General features: G+C 42.2%; 1 protein-coding gene across 1 annotated transcript in view; it reads left to right on the plus strand.

The window, feature by feature from the left end:
• The window catches only part of MKRN2 (makorin ring finger protein 2), a 49,122-nt gene that overhangs the window by 14,137 nt on the left and 15,865 nt on the right, over positions 1-19,120 (plus strand). Inside the window, exons 2-4 of the mRNA XM_037139330.2 lie at positions 15,558-15,686; positions 16,742-16,923; positions 18,389-18,687. Coding sequence (XP_036995225.2) covers positions 15,558-15,686; positions 16,742-16,923; positions 18,389-18,687 — 610 coding nt within the window. The remainder of the gene's footprint in view (positions 1-15,557; positions 15,687-16,741; positions 16,924-18,388; positions 18,688-19,120) is intronic.

Genomic DNA, 19,120 nt, shown 5'->3' on the forward strand with positions numbered 1-19,120 from the left:
TCATCTATTAATGGACACTTGGGCTGCCTCCATATCTTGATTGTAAATAACACTGCAATGAGCATAAGGGAGCTTATGTTTTTCCAAATTAGCATATTGGGTTCTTTCAGATATCTTCCCAGGAGTGGGGATTGCTGGGTCAGAAAGCAGATCTATTTTTAATTTTTTGAGATAACTCCATACTGCTTGCCACAGTGGCTGCACCAATCTGCATTCCCACCAACAGTGCAAAAGGATCCCCCTTTTTCCACATTCTCGCCAGTACTTGTTGTTTGTTGATTTGTTGCTGATAGCCATTCTGACAGGTGTGAAATGGTGTCACAGAAATGAAATTGTGGTTTTCATTTGCATTTCTCTGAAGATTAGTGACATGGAGCATTTTTCATGTGTCAGCCGTCTGTATGTCCTCCTTGGAGGAGTGTCTATTCATGTCCTTTGCCCATTTTTTAATTGGGTAGTTCTTTTGGTGTTGAGTTTTGTAAGTACTTTATACATTTTGTATATTAACCCCTTATCAAATGTATCAGTGAATATATTCTCCCATTCTGTGGGTTTTTTTATTTTGTTGATGAATTCCTTTGCTGTGCAGAAACTTTTTAGTTTGATGTAGTCCCATTTGTTTATTTTTTTTATTCCCCTTGCCTGGGAAAATAAATCTGATAAAAAATTGCTGCAAGCAGTGTCCAAGATTTTGCTGCCTGTTTTCTCCTAGGATTTTTATGGTTTCAGGTTTAACATTTAAGTCTTTGATTTTGAATTCTTGTGTGTGGTATAAGAAGGTAGTCTAGTTTCATTTTTCTGCATGTATCTGTCCAGTTTTCCCAGTAACGTTTATTGAAGAAACTGTCTTTAGCCCATTGTATGTGCTTGGTTCCTCTGTTGAACATTAATTTATTATAAATGTGTGAGTTTATTCCTGGGCTCTCTGTTCTGTTCCATTGAACCATGTGTCTGTTTTTATGCCAGTACCAGGCTGTTTTGATTACTAAGGCCTAGTAATATAGTATGATATTAGGTAGCGTGATTCCTCCAACTTTGTTCTTCTTTCTCAAGATCACTTGTTATGTGAGGCCTTAGTGGCTCCATACAGATTTTTGAAATATTTGTTCTAGTTCTGTGAAATAATGTCATTGGAATCTTGATAGGAATTGCATTGAATCTGTAGATTGCTTTGGGTAGTATGGACATTTTAATGACATTAGTTCTTCCTATCCATGAACACAGTTGTACTTCCACTTATTTGTATCTTCTTCAGTGTCTTATTTTCCAAGTACAGGTTTTCACATCCTTGGTTAGGTTTATACCTAGGTATTTTACTCTTTTTGAAGCAATTATGAATGAATTGTTTTCTTTTTCTGTTAGTTCATTGTTGGCATATAAAAATTCAACTGTGTTTTGGAGATTAACTTTGTATCCTGCTACTTTGCTAAATTCATTTATCAATTCTTGTAGTTTCTTGGTGGAATCTTTGGGGTTCTCTATGTATAGTATCACGTCATCTGCAAATAAAGACAATTTACTACTTCCTTTTAATTTGGATGCGTTTTATTTCTTCTTCTTGTCTGATTGCTGTGGCTAGGACTCCCAGTATTATATCAAATAAGAGGTGAAAGCAGACATTGCTGTCTTGTTCCCAATCTTAAGGGAAATGCCTGTATTTTCTGCCTATTGAGTATGATGGTGGCAGTGGGTTTGTCATATATGGCCTTTATTATGTTTAGATATGTCCCCTCTATTTTCACTTTGCTGAGTTTTCATCATATATGTGTACTGGATTTTATCAAATGCTTTTTCTGTATCGGTTGATATGCTCATGTGGCTTTTATCCCTCACCTTGTTTATGTGATGAATCACATTTCTTGATTTGTGAATGTTGTACCAACCATGCATTCCTGGAATAAGTCCCACTTCTCTGCGGTGTATGAGTTTTTTGATGCATTGCTGTATTCAGTTTGCTAGTACTTTGTTGAACTCTAATAGTCTTTCTTTATAATGTCTTTATCTGGTTTTGGAATTCGGATAATGCTGGCCTCATAAAATGAGTTTGGGAGCCTTCCCTCCTCTTGAATTTTATGAAATAGTTGGAGAAGGGGAGGTGTTTGTTCTTCTTGGAATATTTGGTAAAATTCCCCTGTGAATCCATGTGGTCCAGGGCTTTTGTTTGTTGGGAGTCTTTCGATTACTGCTTTCACTAGGTGTAATTGTCTGTTCCGATGCTCTGATTCTTCCTGATTTAGTTTTGAAAGACTGTGTCTAGGAATGTATCCATTTTGTCCCGGTTGTCCAGTTTGTTGGCATATAGTTCATAATATTTCCTTACAATCCTTTATAATGTGTCAGTTGTTATTTCTCTGCTTTCATTTCAGGTATTATTTTTGGAGGTCCTTTTTTTTCTCTAGGTGAGTCTGGTTAAAAGTTTGTCAATCTTGTTTATCTTTTCAAAACCCTAGCTCTTGGATTAATATTAACTTTTTGGGTCATTTTTTTACTCTTATTTTGGTTGTCCCTGCTCTGATCTTTCTTATTTCCTTACTTCACTTTGGGCTTTGTTGATCCATTCATTTTTTTTAATAACATTATTTAGCTTCCATGTCTTTGCATGTTTTTCTGTGTTTTTCTTGTGATTGATTTTTAGTTTCATAGCATTGTGGTCAGAGAAGATGCTTGATATGATTTCAGCCTTCGTAAATTTATTGTAACTTGTTTTGTGTCCCTACATGTGGTCTATCCTAGAAAATGTTACATGTGCATTTGAAAAGTATGTATGTTCTGCTGCTTTAGGGTGAAATGCTCTGAAAATATCACTTAAATCCATTTGATCTGATGTGTCATTTAAGGCCCCTGTCTCCTTGTTGATTTTCTGCCTGGAAGATCTAGCTATTAAGGTCAGTGGGGTGTTAAAATCCCCAACTATGACTGTATTTCTGTCTATGTCTCCTTTTATGTCCATCAAAATTTGCTTCACTTATTTAGGTGTTCCTATGTTGGGTGTGTAAATGTGTACTAGGGTTGTATCCTCTTGTTGGATTCTTTCCTTTATCATTATGTAGTGTCCTTCTTTGTCTCTTACTATAGCCTTGGTTTTAAAGTCTATTTGGTCTCATAAGTACTACTACCCCAGTCTTTTTTTTTTTTTCCATTTGCATGAAATATCTTTTTCCATCCCTTTACTTTTAGTCTATGTGTATCTTTTGATATGAGATGGATCTGTTGGAGGCAGCATATATGTGGGTCTTGTTTTCTTATTCATTCAGCTACCCTCTGTCTTTTGGAACATTTAAGCCATTTACATTTAAGGTGATTATTGATGGATACAGATGTAGTACCAATTTATTGTTACACTGTTTTCCTCTGTTTTTTTCTTTTTTCTTTTTAAAGTAAGCCCTTTAAAATTTGTTGCAGTACTGGTTTGGTGTTAACAAACTCCTTTAGTTTTTTCTTGCCTGGGAAGCTCCTTATTTCTCCTTCACTTTTAAATTATAGCCTTGCTGGGTAAAGGATGCTTTGTTGTTGGTACTTGCTTTTCATCGCCTTGAATATTTCACACTGCTCACTTCTGTCCTGAAGTGTTTCTGTTGGGTAATCAGAGGCCATTCTAATTGGTGCTCCCTTGTAGGTAACTATCTGCATTTTTCTTGTGGCTTTCAGGGTTGTCTCCTTGTCTTTAGGCCTTGTCATTTTAGTTATGACATGCCTCAGTGTAAGCGTCTTTGGGTCCAACTTGTTTGGGATTGTCTGCAGTTCCTGGATTTGTGTCTTTTTCCTTCACCACATTAGGGAAGTTGTCTGTCATTATTTCTTCAAATAGGTCCTCAGTCCTTTGTTCACTCTCTTCTCCTTCTGGTAGTCCCACGATGCAGATGTTGTTACGTTTCACATTGTCCAAAATGTTTCTTAAGCTCTCCTCATTATTTTTTAGTTTTTCTTTTTGCTGCTCTGCCTGGGTATTTATTTCTACCTTGCCTTCCAGATCACTTATTCAGTACTCTGTTTCATCTGAACTACTGTTTACTCTTTTCAATATATTATTTATTTCAGATATTGCATTCTTTAGTTATGACTGGTCCTTTTTTATGATCTTTGTCTTTTTGCATGCTGTTGAATATCCTTATAATCATTACTATAAACTCTTTCTGATAAATCGCTTGCCTTCATTTCATTTAGTTCTTCTGGAGAATACTCTTGTTCTTTCATTTGGGGACTGTTTCTGTATCTTCCCATTTTGGCTACTTTGTATTTTCTGTCTTCCACTGTTAAACTGTTATGCTATTAAACTAAGCAAGGCTTAAGCTCTACAGGGTGGGATTGAGTAATTCCTAAAGTGTGCTTATTGCTTCCCCTCAGGCTGATGCCATTTGGAGAGGAGTGGTTTGCCTGAGAAAAATGGCTTCTGCAGCATGAGGAATGACTCCGCACAGGGATCCTGGTGGCTGTTCCATCAGTTCTCCCCCCAGAGCCACCAGCCCCAGACTTTCCTCAGGTGTCTCTAGTTCACTCTGCCCTCCCTCTGCCAGAGCCCAAGGCAAGTGGCCGCAAATGAAATTTTGTACGTTGGCCCTTTAAGAGGGGCTCTGCATGTCCAGCCATCTCTCCCTGGCAGACAGAAACCCTGCTGTTTTTCATAGCTGGATTTTATCTGGGTTCCATTCTGGCTCTGGTGCTGTAGGCTGGGGAGCCCAGGTTGGGGTTTAGATCCTATACTTCTCAGGGGGAACCTCCTGGCTGCTGAAATAGCCCTCCAGCAGTTCAGCTGCCACCTTCCAGCCCTCTTGTGCCTCCTCTGCACTCCCTCCCAGCCTCATGGTGGTAAAGTGGTTTCCTTTGTCTGTCCTTGGTGATTAGGCTTCTCTCTAGCTAGTGTTCAGGTGTTTATTCACGATAATTTCTCTATAATTTAGTTGTAATTCCAGATTGGTCTTGGGAGGAGGTTAGCGTAGCTTCCAGTTACTCCCCTGCCATCTCGGATGTATATTTTTTATTTACATGTTTCATCTTGTTTTCTTAAAGAAGCCCCTTTAGCATTCCTTATAATACAGGTTTAATGGTGATGACCACTTTTAGCTTTTTTGCAGGGGGTGGGGTCTGGGAAGCTCTTTATCTCTCCTTTGATTCTAAATTATAGTGTTGCTAGGTAGAGTAATCTTGGTTGTAGGTCCTTGCTTTTCCTCACTTCTAATATTTCTTGCCAGTCCCTTCTGGCCTGAAAACTTTCTGTTGCGAAATTAGCTGACAGTCTTATAGGAGCTGTCTTGTAGGTAACTAACTGCCTTTCTTCTTGCTGCTTTTAAGCTTCTCTGTCTTCAGCCTTTGCATTTTAATTGTGGTGTGTTGGTGTGTGCCTCTTTGAGTCTGTCTTCCTGGACTTGTATGACTATTTCTTTTGTCTAGTTAGAGAAATTTTCAGTCATTATTTCTTCAAATAAGTTTTCAGTCCCTTGCTCTCTGTCTTTTCCTTTTGGTACCATTATGATGTGGATGTTGTTCCACTTGCTGTTGCCCCAGATGTCCCTTAAACTAGCCTCATTTTTTTAAATTCTTTTTTTTTCCCTGTTCTGGTTGGGTGTTTTATCTTTTGTTGAAGTTCTCACTGAGTTCATCTATTCTTCCCCTAAGTTTATTGAACATCCTTTTAACCAGTGTTTCGAATTTTGTATTTGGTAGATTGCTTGTCTCCGTTTCAGTTAGTACATATGAATTGCCCTTCATTGCTGTTAACATGTCTGTGGATGGGGTTGACCCTCAGCCTCATTGGCTCTGAGAGCTGGCACTGATTATAGCAGACAGACTTTCAGCCCCTGGACTGATCCCATGGATCTGGAGTAACTCTAGCAGGCTCTTTTGCCAGCCAAGTCTGCCCTTCGGGTGTTTCATTTGTGGAGCTCAGTAGTTGGTGCCTTGGTGTGGTGTGAAGCCAGCCGCTGGGAGTGTTGGTTTTGGAGCCTCTCAGGGGGCCTCCAGTACAGGTCAAAGGCAGCTGCCACTTTTGTTTGGCTTAAACGCACTTGGGAGAGGTTATGCTGCAAATCGATGCCAGCTGCCACTAGTGCCATGCTTTGGTCCCCTTGGTGGGCACTGACATGAGCTGAGGCTGTCCCTGAAAGGGACTAGGCTCACAGTGGATCTGCCTTGGGCCAGTTGGTGGTATGTGGGTTCTTGACTATGTGCAGGGACGACTTCACAGTCCAAGTCCAGGTGATTTTAAGAATATGTTTATTAAGGCTGGGGACAGTGAAACAAAGTGGCTTAGGATAGAAGAAGCAACAAGAGAGTGCCTAGCTGGTGCTCTGCTTTGACCCTCTAGAAATGTTAATGGAAAGAAGTGAGTCATGCTGGGCTGCATGAACTCACTGAGAAGTAAAAGTCACAGTGACAGAAGTGAGCCAAAGCAGCTCACTAAAAAGTCAGAGAAAGAGGGGACTGGGAGACAGGTTCAGAGAGTTAGATTGGGATAAGCTGCCATGCCCACTGCACCCCTGGTTGCATGTCTTATGGGAACCCTTAAGAGTTTAGGAGAAAGAAAGTAAAACATAACGCCCAGGAAAAGTGGGGGCACCGGTGTGTTCCAAGGAGACATGTTCTAGGTTCGTTTTGAGTGTTCTTACCTGTTTTGTAAAGGTGGGTATCCTAGGGAGAGTCCTAGGGGAGGGTCTCAGCAGAACATTCATCAGCTTTCCAGGTGTGTTCTTTAATATGCTGATGTGCTAAAATGAGGGCATGGAGGGACCAGGGTCATTTTCTGGTCAGCTTTACCTCTCTGTTGGATTTGTTTGGTTCTCACTGGGGTTTTTGTTATGTATTCCCTTCATCTGTCCTTGGGTTTAGCTGGCACTGATGGCATAATTGAGTCTCCGTTACCTGTCTCCCTGCCCAGGGTGATTTAAGCTATTTTACTCTTTGGTTAGGGAGGAGAAATGTAAACCATTTGGTCTGAAGTGTCCTTGGTTAGGGAAGATGAGATCTTATAGTTTACTCGCTGGCTGTAAATTGCTCAAATTGGCCCTATTTGTCTAACTATCTTTCTCAGTTTCTGTTTTCCCATTTGTCAAAATAATTCTTCTAACATCTATCCCATCTCAAGGCCAAGCATCATTTGTGCCAAGCTGTGGCCACTTAGTTGCAGCATGATCAAAGCCAATACTTGGCTGCCTTTTATACCAAGCTTTGGGCCACCTATTGGGAATTACAGTGCAAGTTGAGTTAGTCGCCACTTGTGCTGGGCTTGGGGCTGCTTAATAAGAGGTACAGGCCACAGCAAGGCCAAATGCTGCTTGTTTGGGGCTTGTGGGCCTTTGCAGAGTTTAAGGAAAGTCTACAGTACAAATTCAGGCAGGCTACTTTTGTGGAAAAGATGCCAGGCATGTCTGGGGCTGAGTATGTGAGTTGAGTGGGTCGGGGGTCTCAGGGCATCACCAGGACTGGGCAGACAGTGTTAGCCAAGTTAATGAAGACCTCAGATTTGGCATTGATTGGGTGGGAGGGGACTTTAACAAAGGAACGATGGTGCCTGCCACATTCCCGTCAGGGAGAGAGCTATCCTGACCCCTCTCTTCTTGCCCTCACCCTGAAGCAAGTCTGTTTAGTTTCTCCTCCTGTGTCTCTGGTGTGTTTTGAGCTGCTGCCCCAGTACTGGGGCTTAGAGTTTGTGAGTGAACCAGTGAGTCAGTGAGTCAGTGGATGGCCCCTTTATAAGGAGCTCCTAGATCTCCAGCAGCCCCTTGTCTTACTTTGGCATAATCCCTGCTGGTTTCATAGCCAGATGTTATGGGGACACTTTTTCTTGGTACTGGTGTCCTGGCCTGTGAAGCCCTATGTGGGGCTTTCACCTCTTGCTCCTCTACAGTCGAGACATCCCTCCCAGTACTTAATTAGCACACCATAGCTGTGGGATCTCCCTGTTCCGCGTCTCGCTCCCTTCTGCCAATCTCTTGGTGGCTTCTTCTATATTTCCGTAGTTATGGGACTTCTGTTCACTTACCTTTCAGGTGATTCTCAAAACCTTTCAGGTGATTCTCAAAAATGGACCATAACTTAGTTGTAATTTTGATGTGGTCATGGGAGGAGGCGATCACAGCGTTTACCTACTCTGCCATCCTGACCAGAGTCCTCTTCGGTTTTTAACAAAGAATACCCTTAGTTCGCCAGACTCTGTGTCCTTTCCTTCCTGCCTCACTCCTTCTTTCCCTCCCTTTTTTTACCTACAGCAGACTTACAGCAAGTTACTGTACAGTCTCTGATCTAGAGGAAGACTTCCAAGGGGGTGTTGCCCAGGAAAAGCCTAGCTGATCACCCAGAAAGACTACAGGGCATCACCTCAATATAGTCACTTAAGTCATAGGGTCCAGTTCTCATCTTTGTAGGCTTAGGGTTCTTTTGGTGTGCTTAGAGGTAGCTCATGCTAGCCAAATTCAGGAGAGACTGCCATAAAAACTAGAGTGCCCTTTTATAATTTTCCTAGAAGAAGAGAAATTGTCAGATCCCAATCACCACTTCCTCTGCTTTGGGGGAGATGAACTGGTGAAGAAAGAAGTATGCTTGGTGAGCAAGGAGGGATGGAAAGTCTTCACATCTTACAGCCTGTAGCTGAGGCACCCTCCCACCCCCACTGTTGGTACCAGCGTGCACCATGCGTTATCACTCGTGTCCTCTAGCACCCTTTCTCTGGAAAGGGCAGTCTGGGCCTCTTGGGTCTTCCTCACCTTCCCTGGAGACTGTTCCCTTCCTTCTGTTGTCCACCCTTTTTCCAGTTGCTGGCAGAACCATATGATGGTTAGATTTAGGCTTTACTATATTTAGTGGCATTTAGTGACGTTCCCCCTGAGCCTCCCTGGAGTTATTCCCACACATTCTTCATTGGTGACCAGATGTTCTTGACTACGTTCAAGAGCACTCAGTCTCGTGGTTCAGGAGCCCAGACTGGGGAGCTTCATACCGCTGGTTGCCAGCAGTGAGTCTGGGGGGTTGGAGGAGGGAAAGCACACTGGGCTAGAGGGGTGAGAAGGCTTCTTGGGCCAGTCAGGACTCATGAAGGAAGGTGGATTATAACTATTTAGTGCAGGGAAAGATGGGGTGCAGTGTCTTACACAGCAGCCCCATTATAGACAAGGCAGAGTGACGGGAGTCAGTTTTGGTGGGAAAAGGACAGGGCTATCTCAGAAGACCGGAGCTGGGGTCCGCTACCTCGCAGTTAGATTTTCTGTAAGTCATCAAACCTCTCCGGTCTTCATCTCTCCTGTTTGCATCACAAGCATGGTGATAACACTCCTCCATATTGTTATGGTTACATGAGACGGTGAGGAAGTGAAAGTGCTGGAGAAATGGTAGTAGGGTCGCTCATCGGATCTTTTGTATCTCATTTTGTATATTGCTCATACCGGGGTGGGGGCTTCTTGCCCAAAGGTCTTCATTCAAGGGATGTGTCAGTTGTGCCTCTTATAAAGAAGAAAAATTGTCAAAATCATATGGGGGGGTTGGTCACACAAGGTTGGTCCTGAGTTGATCATGTGAGAGCTGGTGCCGGCACGTGTTGAGAGTGCATTCTACCATTCTGTTTACTTTTGTACATGTTTAAAGTTTTCCATAATGTATTTTTTTAAAACAGTTCACAGATCAAGCTGCTTTACAACCTCCTCACCTACATTTTTCAGTCCTCTCTAGTCTGCCCTTCCACACTGTAGTTCAAGTGGCTTTTTCTGAAAAAAGCCTGGGAAGGGGTGTGTTTAATAAAAGGAAACAGTTTTCTGTATGACGGGACACTCATAACTGTTCCTTTCCTACTGTTTGTTTTAAATCTTTGAGGAAGCCCTGGCTGGTGTAGCTCAGTGGATTGAGCACAGGCCTGCGAATCAGAGGGTCGCGGTTTGATTCCCAATCAGGGCACATGCCTGGGTTGCAGGCCAGTTCCCTCAGGCCAGTTCCCAGCAGGGGACGCAAGAAAGGGAACCATACATTGATGTTTCTCTCCCTCTCTCCTTCCCTTCCCCTCTAAAGATAAATAAATAAAATCTTTAAAAAAAAAATCTTTGAGGAAGACCAGGCCATGGTTTCCTAAGCTGACCATGGGCCCTTTCTCTCATCTTGAATACATACTCCTTAACATTGCAGCTGATAGCGAGGTGTCTCGGAGCTCAATTAAGGTAATGATACCCCTGTCCCACCCCCTCACCACAACTCCCTTCCCTGCCTTTTTTCTTGCTGTCTTCTCTTCCGTCACGTACTCCTCTCACCCACTGACACCCCTCCATTTTGCAGACTTGGCTTGGATATGACCTGCACTGTGACGTCACCCCTGATGTCCCTCAGCACTCCGCGTGCATGTGATAAGGCACTGATCACTCTTGTGGCCCTCAGTTTGTCAGTGTATCAGCTTTCTTCACTGGACTTTAATAAGACCTGAACTTTTGAGGGCACCTACTGTGTGCTAGGTACTGTACTGAGCATTTTTAGATGTATTTTTTAACCATGCCCTCACCAGTATTAGTATTTATAATTTAAATATAATTAAAATAAAGATTTTTATTTGTCTGTTTTTAGAGAGGGGAAAGGAGGGAGAAAGAGAGGGAGAGAAACATCAGTGTGTGGTTGCCTCTCATGTGTTCCCTACTGGGGACCCGGCCCGCAACCCAGGCATGTGCCCTGACTAGGAATCAAACCAGTGACCTTTCAATTCACAAGCCAGCACTCAGTCCACTGAGCCACACCAGCCAGGGCTGTAATTATTTAAGACTTGCCCATCCAGTGTGGCTCGGTTGGTTGGAGCATCTTCCTATGCACCAAATGGTCACAGGTTTGATTCCCAGTTGGGGTCCATGTAGGAAGCAGCCAATTAATGTTTCTCTCTCCACCCCAACTCTGGAATCAATAAACATTAAAAATAAATAAGACTAAGACAACCATCTATTATTACAAAATCAGTGTGTATAATGGTAGAAGTGTGAGAAAGGACAGAGCAGCAAAAATAAGAACAGGAAAATACCATAAACCATCGAGAATTGCCACCGTTATACAGTGTAGTAAGATGGTACAGTTGCTGTGGAAAACTGTGGCAGTCCCTTAAAAAATTAAAAGTAGAATCACCATACGATCCAGCAGTTTCACTTTTGGGCATATACACCGAAGAACTGAAAATTAAGAACTCAAATATTCAAGTATTTGTGCACCCACACTCACAGCAGCATTATTCACAATAGCCAAAAATTGAAAACAACCCAAGTGCCCATAAATGAATGAATGAATAGATTAATTGTCCATACACACAATGAAATATTATTGTACCTTGAAAAGGAAGGAAATTCTGATGTGTTCTATATACCATGGATGGATCTTGAGGGCTTTATGCTATGTGGAATAAGCCAGGCACAAAAAGAAAATGCCATATAATTTCACATATATGATGTCCCTAAAGCAGTTAAATCATAGGGATAGAGAGGATGGCGGTTGCTGGGGCCTGGGGAGGGTGGGGAAGGGAGTTAGTGCTTAGTAGACGCAGTTTCATTTGGGGAAGAAGAAGAGGTTCTGGAGGTGGACGGTGGGGATGGTTGCACAACAGTGTAAATGTGCCTAATGCTACTTGAACTTCTCACTTAAAAATGGATACGATGGTAAATTTATATTGCATATATCTTTACTGCATGTAAAATGTTTTTAAAAGCACATACAGTATGCTTTCATTTTGGTAAAAGTTAATTAAAATATTTACATATAAATACATGCATTTAAAAATCTGGAAAGACATACAGAGTGGGGTGAAAGTGAGTTTACAGTTGTGTGTGGAAAGTAATATAATAATATATAGTAATATAAGAATAAACTCTGTGTTTCACATACTCACCAGTGTAAACCTACATTTGTCCCAGCCTGTGTATGGTAAACTTGGGATAGAAAAGACTGCCACAAATCACTAGGAAAATTCAAATACTCAACTGTCCTTTTAAAATAGCCCCTTAACACAAAACAAATAAAACATTGTACATAAGATGCTTACCTATGGGGGGGGGTTCTGCCCACAGGGCCCCACCCTCCCCACCACCACCATGGATGAGAATAATTCTACCAAGACATGATTTGCTTGGAGAGGAAAGGTGGCCGGTCTCTCAAAGAAGGGCCAAGAGCCTTCTCAGTTGGCTTTATTGGGTTCATTTTGCACAGGAGTACAGATAAAGCTCATCAGTCATTGCCAGGAAATAAGTATCAAACAATAGATAACATATGAAGAACTGAGAGCGAATTCTGAGTCAGAGTCTGTTAGCTAAAGGGCTACAAAACTTTGGGAAATAAGTTCATATCCTGCTCAGACCCTTATCAGAAACTGGATGACATTCTTAGCAAAGCAGGTTTCACAGGGTTTTATGCATTCTTTCTTAGGCCTGATCACTCAGGGAACCCGCGCTTTCCAGCGCCGGGCTGTACCACCATCTGTCATTGTTTCAGGCTTACGTCGGGCAGGGGAAGTAAGGCAGCCAAGAGATTAGGAGATTTCTCGCAGACAGAATGAGGACTCAGGCTGTGTCAAAGCTGAGGGGCGAGGGTCAATCACCCCCATTTGCTATAGTCCCCCCAAGTCCTTCCCCAAGGGCCCCTGTGATTGTGCCTGTCCTAGGTCATTCCTCCCTTGCCCGTCATTGGCTAACTGATCATACATTGGGGGCCAGGCAGTATGAAGTAGAAGGGGCGAAGGTGGCGCCCCTAACAGGGAGGTAAGCTTTGTCTCCTTAGTGGCTTATGGACTGATCCAAAGGTCGGTCACTCAGCCTTAGCCATGGTGGGGTTACAGCTTCTGAAACCAGGCAGGGTGGTTCCCAACACTTACCCTAACTTAGTATAAAAAAATATACTTCAGTTCCCCCATGGATCTAGCAGGCTTCAAAATGGAGAGAAAATATTATTAAATGTTTTAAGGAAAACCCACTATTAATCTTATGTCCTATTGTTGAAAGGCAATTCTCAGATTTATCTCACATGAATAATCACTTCTGAAAGTAATTAGTAGAAATCCACAGTCCATTGATATACTATAAACAGAGTTCAGTAAATAGAGTATATCACAATATATTTACAACTCTTTAATAAGAACTTTCAGGCTGTAAGTTTTCTGGTTCATTATATACATGGATTAATTTTTATCAGGCATTCTGATATTACTTCCATTTCTATTTCTTCTCCAGAGGAGTCTTCACAGGTAATGGTGTGGGCCAGCTCAAGTTTACATTTAGGAGGTTTTATCCAGTGAGTCCTCTCGTGTCTTTGAAATGACCTGGGGTAACTGAAGCCTTTCCCAGAGTCTGCAGTGTTACATGGCAGAGTCTGCAGTCTCCTCAGTGTGCATCGTCACACATCTTTGAAAAGTTGTGTGATAAATGGAGGCTTTTCCACGCTCCTTACATTTATAGGGTTTTTCTCTAAAATGAGTTATTTCATGTGTTTGTAAGGAACTGGAGACTGTAGGCTTCAGCATGTTGTTTACGTCTAAGCAGTTTCTCTCTGGTGAGATTTCTTTCATGGTATTGAAGATCCCTGGGATACCTAAATGCTTCACTACATTTTTTTATTTATGTGCTTTTTCTCCACTGCGATTCATATGTTTGAAAACTGTGATGATATCTGAAGCCTTACCCACGTTCCTTACACTCACAAAATTTCGTTTCAGTATGAATTATTTTGTGTGTTTTTAAGGAACTGGGATCTTGTAAGCTTTGCCACCTTCACAGAGTTTCTCTCCAGTCAGAGCCCGTTTGTGTCTGTGGGAGGCACTGTACGGCCTGTAGGCTGTCGCACGTTACTTACATTCCTAGCGATTCCTTCCAGGTCCTCAAAAACTTGGATAACATCTGAAGGCTTTCCCACATTCTTTATGTTGATAGGGTTTCTCTCCAGTTAATTTTCTTGACTACTTTTGAAAATTTTTTAAGGTTTTATTTATTTTTAGGCAGGGGAAGGGGGAAAGAGAGGGAGAAACATCATTGTGTGGTTGCCTCTCACACACGCCCTACTGGGGACCTGGCCCACAACCCAGGCATGTGCCCTGACTGGAAGTCAAACTGGTGACTCTTTAGTTCACAGGCCAAGACTCAATCCACTGAGCCTGGGCAGATACTGTAGTTTTCATTTCTAGAAGTTCCAGTTAGTTCTTTTTATATTTTCCATTTTCCTTTGAATTCTTCAGCATATGAGCATATTTATAATAGCTGTTTTTAAAGTTCTTGTCTGCTAATTTCTAATTCCTGCTGATTGACCTGTCATTCCTGTTACTAATTTTTCTCCTGGTTTTGGGTCACATTTACCTGCTTTTGGGCATGTCTTAGTAATATTTGACTGGATGCCAAACATTTTGAGTGATTTGAGTGTTTGAATTTTGTCTTCCTTCAAAGAGTATTAAAGTGTGTTTTGGGTGACAATAAGATATTTCCTATATAGGATGTATCTAAAATATTTTTTATGCCCCCCTGGCTGGTATAGCTCAGTGGATTGAGTGCTGGCCTGCAAACCAAAGGGCCGCTGGTTCAATTCTCAGTCAGGGCACATGCCTGGGTTGTAGGCCAGGTCCCCAGTAGGAGGCACACAAGAAGCATCGACACATTGATGTTTCTCTCCCTCCTTTCCCCTCTCTAAAAATAAATAAATAAAATGTTTACTTAAAAATGCTCTTTACTTTAGGACCTGTTTACCCTTAATACCAAGGTGTGTATCTCTGGGATCTCTTTACTGTTCGCTCTGAGTGTTCATCTAGGTCTGTACTCTGGCTAGACAGAAAAAGAATGACTCCTAGTTATTTCTGTAGGGACAGAATTAGACATCTCAGTGAAACCTTCATATATATATAATCTTTAGTGCTATGCTATCTCATTTGATCCTTACCCACAGTCCAGTAAAGTAGGTAATGTGATTTTCCTTTTATAGATAAAGTTACCAAAGCCCAGGGAAGCTGGTTTTGTGACTTGCTCATAGGTTGCAGGGCTGGGTGTTGGGCCCAGGTCTCTTTGACTCCATTACAACCATACCCTACAAGCTCCATGAGAAAAAGGGAGTTTTCCAGATAGTATTTCCTCAGTTATGAGATGCACATATACATATGTTAACATATCTCAAACCAAGAGGATATATCTTGAAGTAGAAATATATGGGATCACTTTTCAGAAAAGCTGTCACTGAATTCATTATTGTGTGTCTAAAATCACTACGTCATCTTAGGCCCTGACTGGTCTTGCTCAGTTGGTTGGGCATCATCCCACAAGGCACAAGGTCACTGGTTTGACACCTGGTCAGGGCACATGACAGGGTTGTGGGTTTGTCCCCAGTCAGGGCACATGCAGCCAAGTGATGTCTCTCACATTGATGTTTTTCTCCCTTTCTCCCCCCCCCTTCCCCTCTCTCTAAAAATAAATAAAATAAAAATATAAATAAAAAAATAAAATGTCTTAGAAGCAAGGAAATATGTCTCCAGTGCCAAATAGAGCCTTAATACATGACATATGCATAATAGACATTTATTTGCTCGGTTAAAAATGTGATTTTGTATAGCAAAGTGTTATTCTACAGTTTTATGCCTCTGCTTGTTTCTTCAGGTATTTTATGCACGGTGTGTGTCGGGAAGGAAACCAGTGCCTGTTCTCACATGACTTGGCAAACAGCAAGCCATCTACCATCTGCAAGTACTACCAGAAGGGCTGCTGTGCCTACGGGACCCGTTGCAGGCAAGAGCCCCGCTCTGCCCCAGCAGTTGCACTGATTTGGACACCATCAGGGACTCAGATCCTTTGTTTGGAGCATGGGTCTTGATGAGGGAAAGCTTAAATTTTAAGTAATATGACAACATTACAAAAAGTATGACAAATAAATTTGAAACCTCAATTTCAGTACCCAAAAACTAATTTTTCAGAAACACTTTTCAGGTCTTAGGAGTCTCTAGTCATAAAATTGCACTCATATATAAATAAGATTGTATATCTTTTTTTCCCCACTTAACATGCCATAAGCTTTTTCCTGTGCCGCTACTTTATCCATAACTGTAATTTTATATTTCATAATGTTAACAGATCATCATTTTATTAACTCTGCCTCTTATTAGAAATTTAAGTGGCTTCCAGTTTTTTGCTGTGAGTGCTCCTGCAGTGGGCATTTACATGCATAGAGTCTTCCTTTTTGCCACTGACATCTGTAGACAACTTTGTAACTTTTCAATGGGGAAATATTACAGAAACTCATTCTTGTCCTTTTGCAGTGAAGAGCTGCTTTGTTCTTTCCTGGGCTGCAAAGCTGCCTTCATGGCTGCGTCTGGCTGCTTAAGGGACAGTGGAAGTCGGCCCACCTTACCCCCTACCCCTGCCTGTGGGCGCCCCAGAGAGACAGCCCAGGAAAGGCTGGGCTCCTCCAGCTGTTCCACTGGCTGTTACTAACACTGTGGGCACTCCTGCCAGAAGAGCGCTGGGTGGGGTGTCTGGAGATTGCAGTTTAGTATCTGTCTGGAATTTTCAGGGTTTCTTTGTGTGGTCTGAGGCTGTGTGTCTGTCCCACTCAAGTCCCACGAGGACACTTAATTGTCAGTGATAGACTGCAGTGTACCGCTCGCTCTGAATTGCCAGGCAGTTCTTACTCAGTGATAAGCCTTTTATCAATTAAAATATGGGGAAAGATTGTTTAATTCTCCATCTCCATAAATGAAACAAAGTGGGACATTCCCCGTCTGGGCGGTGTGGGAGACATGTGCGTGTAGTGTGTCCATAATGCGTGTGCTGTGCGTTTTGTTTAGATACGATCACACAAGGCCCTCTGCTGCAGCTGGTGGTGCTGTGGGCTCCGTGCCCCACAGCGTGCCGTCCCCAGGCTTCCACAGCTCTCAGCCTCCGCCCGACCTCAATGCACCTATTGTGAAAACTAACTTACATGAGCCTGGGAAACGTGAGAAGAGAACACTGGTACTTAGAGACCGAAGTGAGTGAGCAGAACCCTTTGTTGCCTCTTTTTGAAAAGCATTCTTGTCTTGTTCTTCATGTTCTTTTCTGGTCTTCTCTTGGTAAGAGGGCCGCTAACCTAAACCCCTGCAAGCTGTCAGAATGTAGATACACCAGATGTGTCCTGAAAATGGCCTTCATTTGACTGCAGAGTATTCAGATGCTGTATTTAGCTTTGTGCCCAAGGCTGAGCTGAGCCCCCAGTTTGGCCTGGCAAAATATAAACAGTAACTTTTTTATCAGTGTGTAGCTGCTGTCCTCACACTGTGGTTGCCCAGTTCTGAGAAGCACCAAATCATTCATTTCAGAGCTTCATGTTTTAATAAAGACCCTGTATCACTGTTTCACCTCTAGGTCATATGGCTCTTATGCTGAGCCAGTGTTTGCCATTTTACATTTCACCTTTAGTAAGAGAATAATACGTTAGTTTTTGGGGAGTGGTCCCTACCCTGGAACAGGGTTTGGGGAAGAAGAAGTCTACAAATCATAGAAGTTGTTTATATTGGCTGGTCCTCAGTAGGTGAAGGGATTTCTAGTTCTCAGAATTGTGTGGCATCAGATAGGCACATTCCATTGTAAGTAAATAAGTAACTGATCCAGTTAAATGTGCCCCCTCTAAAAAGGCCAGAAGTGTGTGTGTGATGGGAAAGGAGTGTGAGAAGCGGGCACCATCGGGCAATTTAACATTGACCTCAGGACCCAGAGACTCATTCCAAATTTTCATTAATTCAAGTTCATTTTAAAATGATGAAGTCGGTGCAAAGGTTGTGGGTTATTGTTAAGCTGATTAAAATGATGGGAACTTTACTGGTATGAAGGAAACCACTGTATTCTATTGATCACATTCTAAATTCTCTTTGACTTTTATATATATATGAAAAATATATATTGATATACACATTTTAGTATTAACTGTTCCAAATGTTGACATTTCCATACTTGCTGGGCTTTTTTTTAAGATTCTTAAAATTTATTTTTAGCGAAGAAGGGAGGGAGAGGGAGAGGGAAAAAAACATCAGTGTGTGGTTGCCTCTCATGTGCCCCCCACTGGGGACCCAGCCCACAACCAAGGCATGTTCCCTGACCAGGAACTGAACCAGCAACCCTTTGGTTTGCAGGCTGGTCCTCAATCCACGGAGCCACACCAGCCAGGGCTATACTTGCAGTTTTTAAATAGTAACTTCAGTGTTATTCTGTATAAGTACATCATGGTCTGGTCTTGCCATTTCCTTGTGTTTCCCATTATATATTTTTACTTAATGTCACTATGAACATATTATGCTGTTCCTTTTATTTTTTTCCTACTTGACCTGTTTTTTCTATATGTTCCCAAGAGAGAAATTCCCAAGGTCAGAGTTTCTTAATCTGTTGGGTTTTGACTAGATGCTTACCAGAATGGTTGGGCTTGTTTTCATGGATGTGTGTGCTGTGTGCTTTATATTAAGATCTTTCTGGCCTGGCTGAAGAAAAGGCTTGCCCAAGTGTGAGTGCTCCAGGAGGCAGTGATCCCCAGAGTAGCCTGGAAATGAAGCCGCATTCCTACCTGGATGCAATCAGGAGTGGCCTCAGTTACGTAGAAGCCAGCAGCTCCTACAGCAGCGAGCAGCAGCTGTGCCCCTACGCGGCTGCCGGGGAGTGCCGGTTTGGAGAGGCTTGTGTCTACCTGCATGGGGACATGTGTGAAATCTGTAGGCTACAAGTGCTGCATCCCTTCGACCCAGAGCAGAGGAAAGCTCATGAGAAGGTAAAGTTACAAGCCTTTGTATGAACTTATTTTAAGAAGTTTGAAATGCACTAAATGACAAAATTGTTGATATTTTTGCAAATATCTGTCTGCAATTAATACCTATATTATGTACCTGGTATATTTAGATCCTATTTTTAAGTCCTTTTTCCTGTTGTCATTTGACAATTCTTGATTATTTAGAATACAGAAAAAAGGAGAGACATCAAAAGCATAAAGCTCTGCAAAGTTCAGAGAATGAGTTTCGCTCAGGAACTGTGTGTGTGTGTGTGTGTGTGTGTGTGTGTGTGTGTGTGTGAGAGAGAGAGAGAGAGAGAGAGAGAGAGAGAGAGAGAGAGAGAGAGAGACAGGCCCACACCCTTCCTCCCCAGAGTTTCATGTTGTGGTGGCTGCAGTCTAGCCAGGTTGAGCTCTAGAGAATCTGAGGAGCCAT

Source organism: Artibeus jamaicensis, unplaced genomic scaffold (assembly GCF_021234435.1).
Source record: "Artibeus jamaicensis isolate MK-2021 breed Jamaican fruit bat unplaced genomic scaffold, CSHL_Jam_final contig_519, whole genome shotgun sequence".
Classification (NCBI taxonomy): domain Eukaryota; kingdom Metazoa; phylum Chordata; class Mammalia; order Chiroptera; family Phyllostomidae; genus Artibeus; species Artibeus jamaicensis.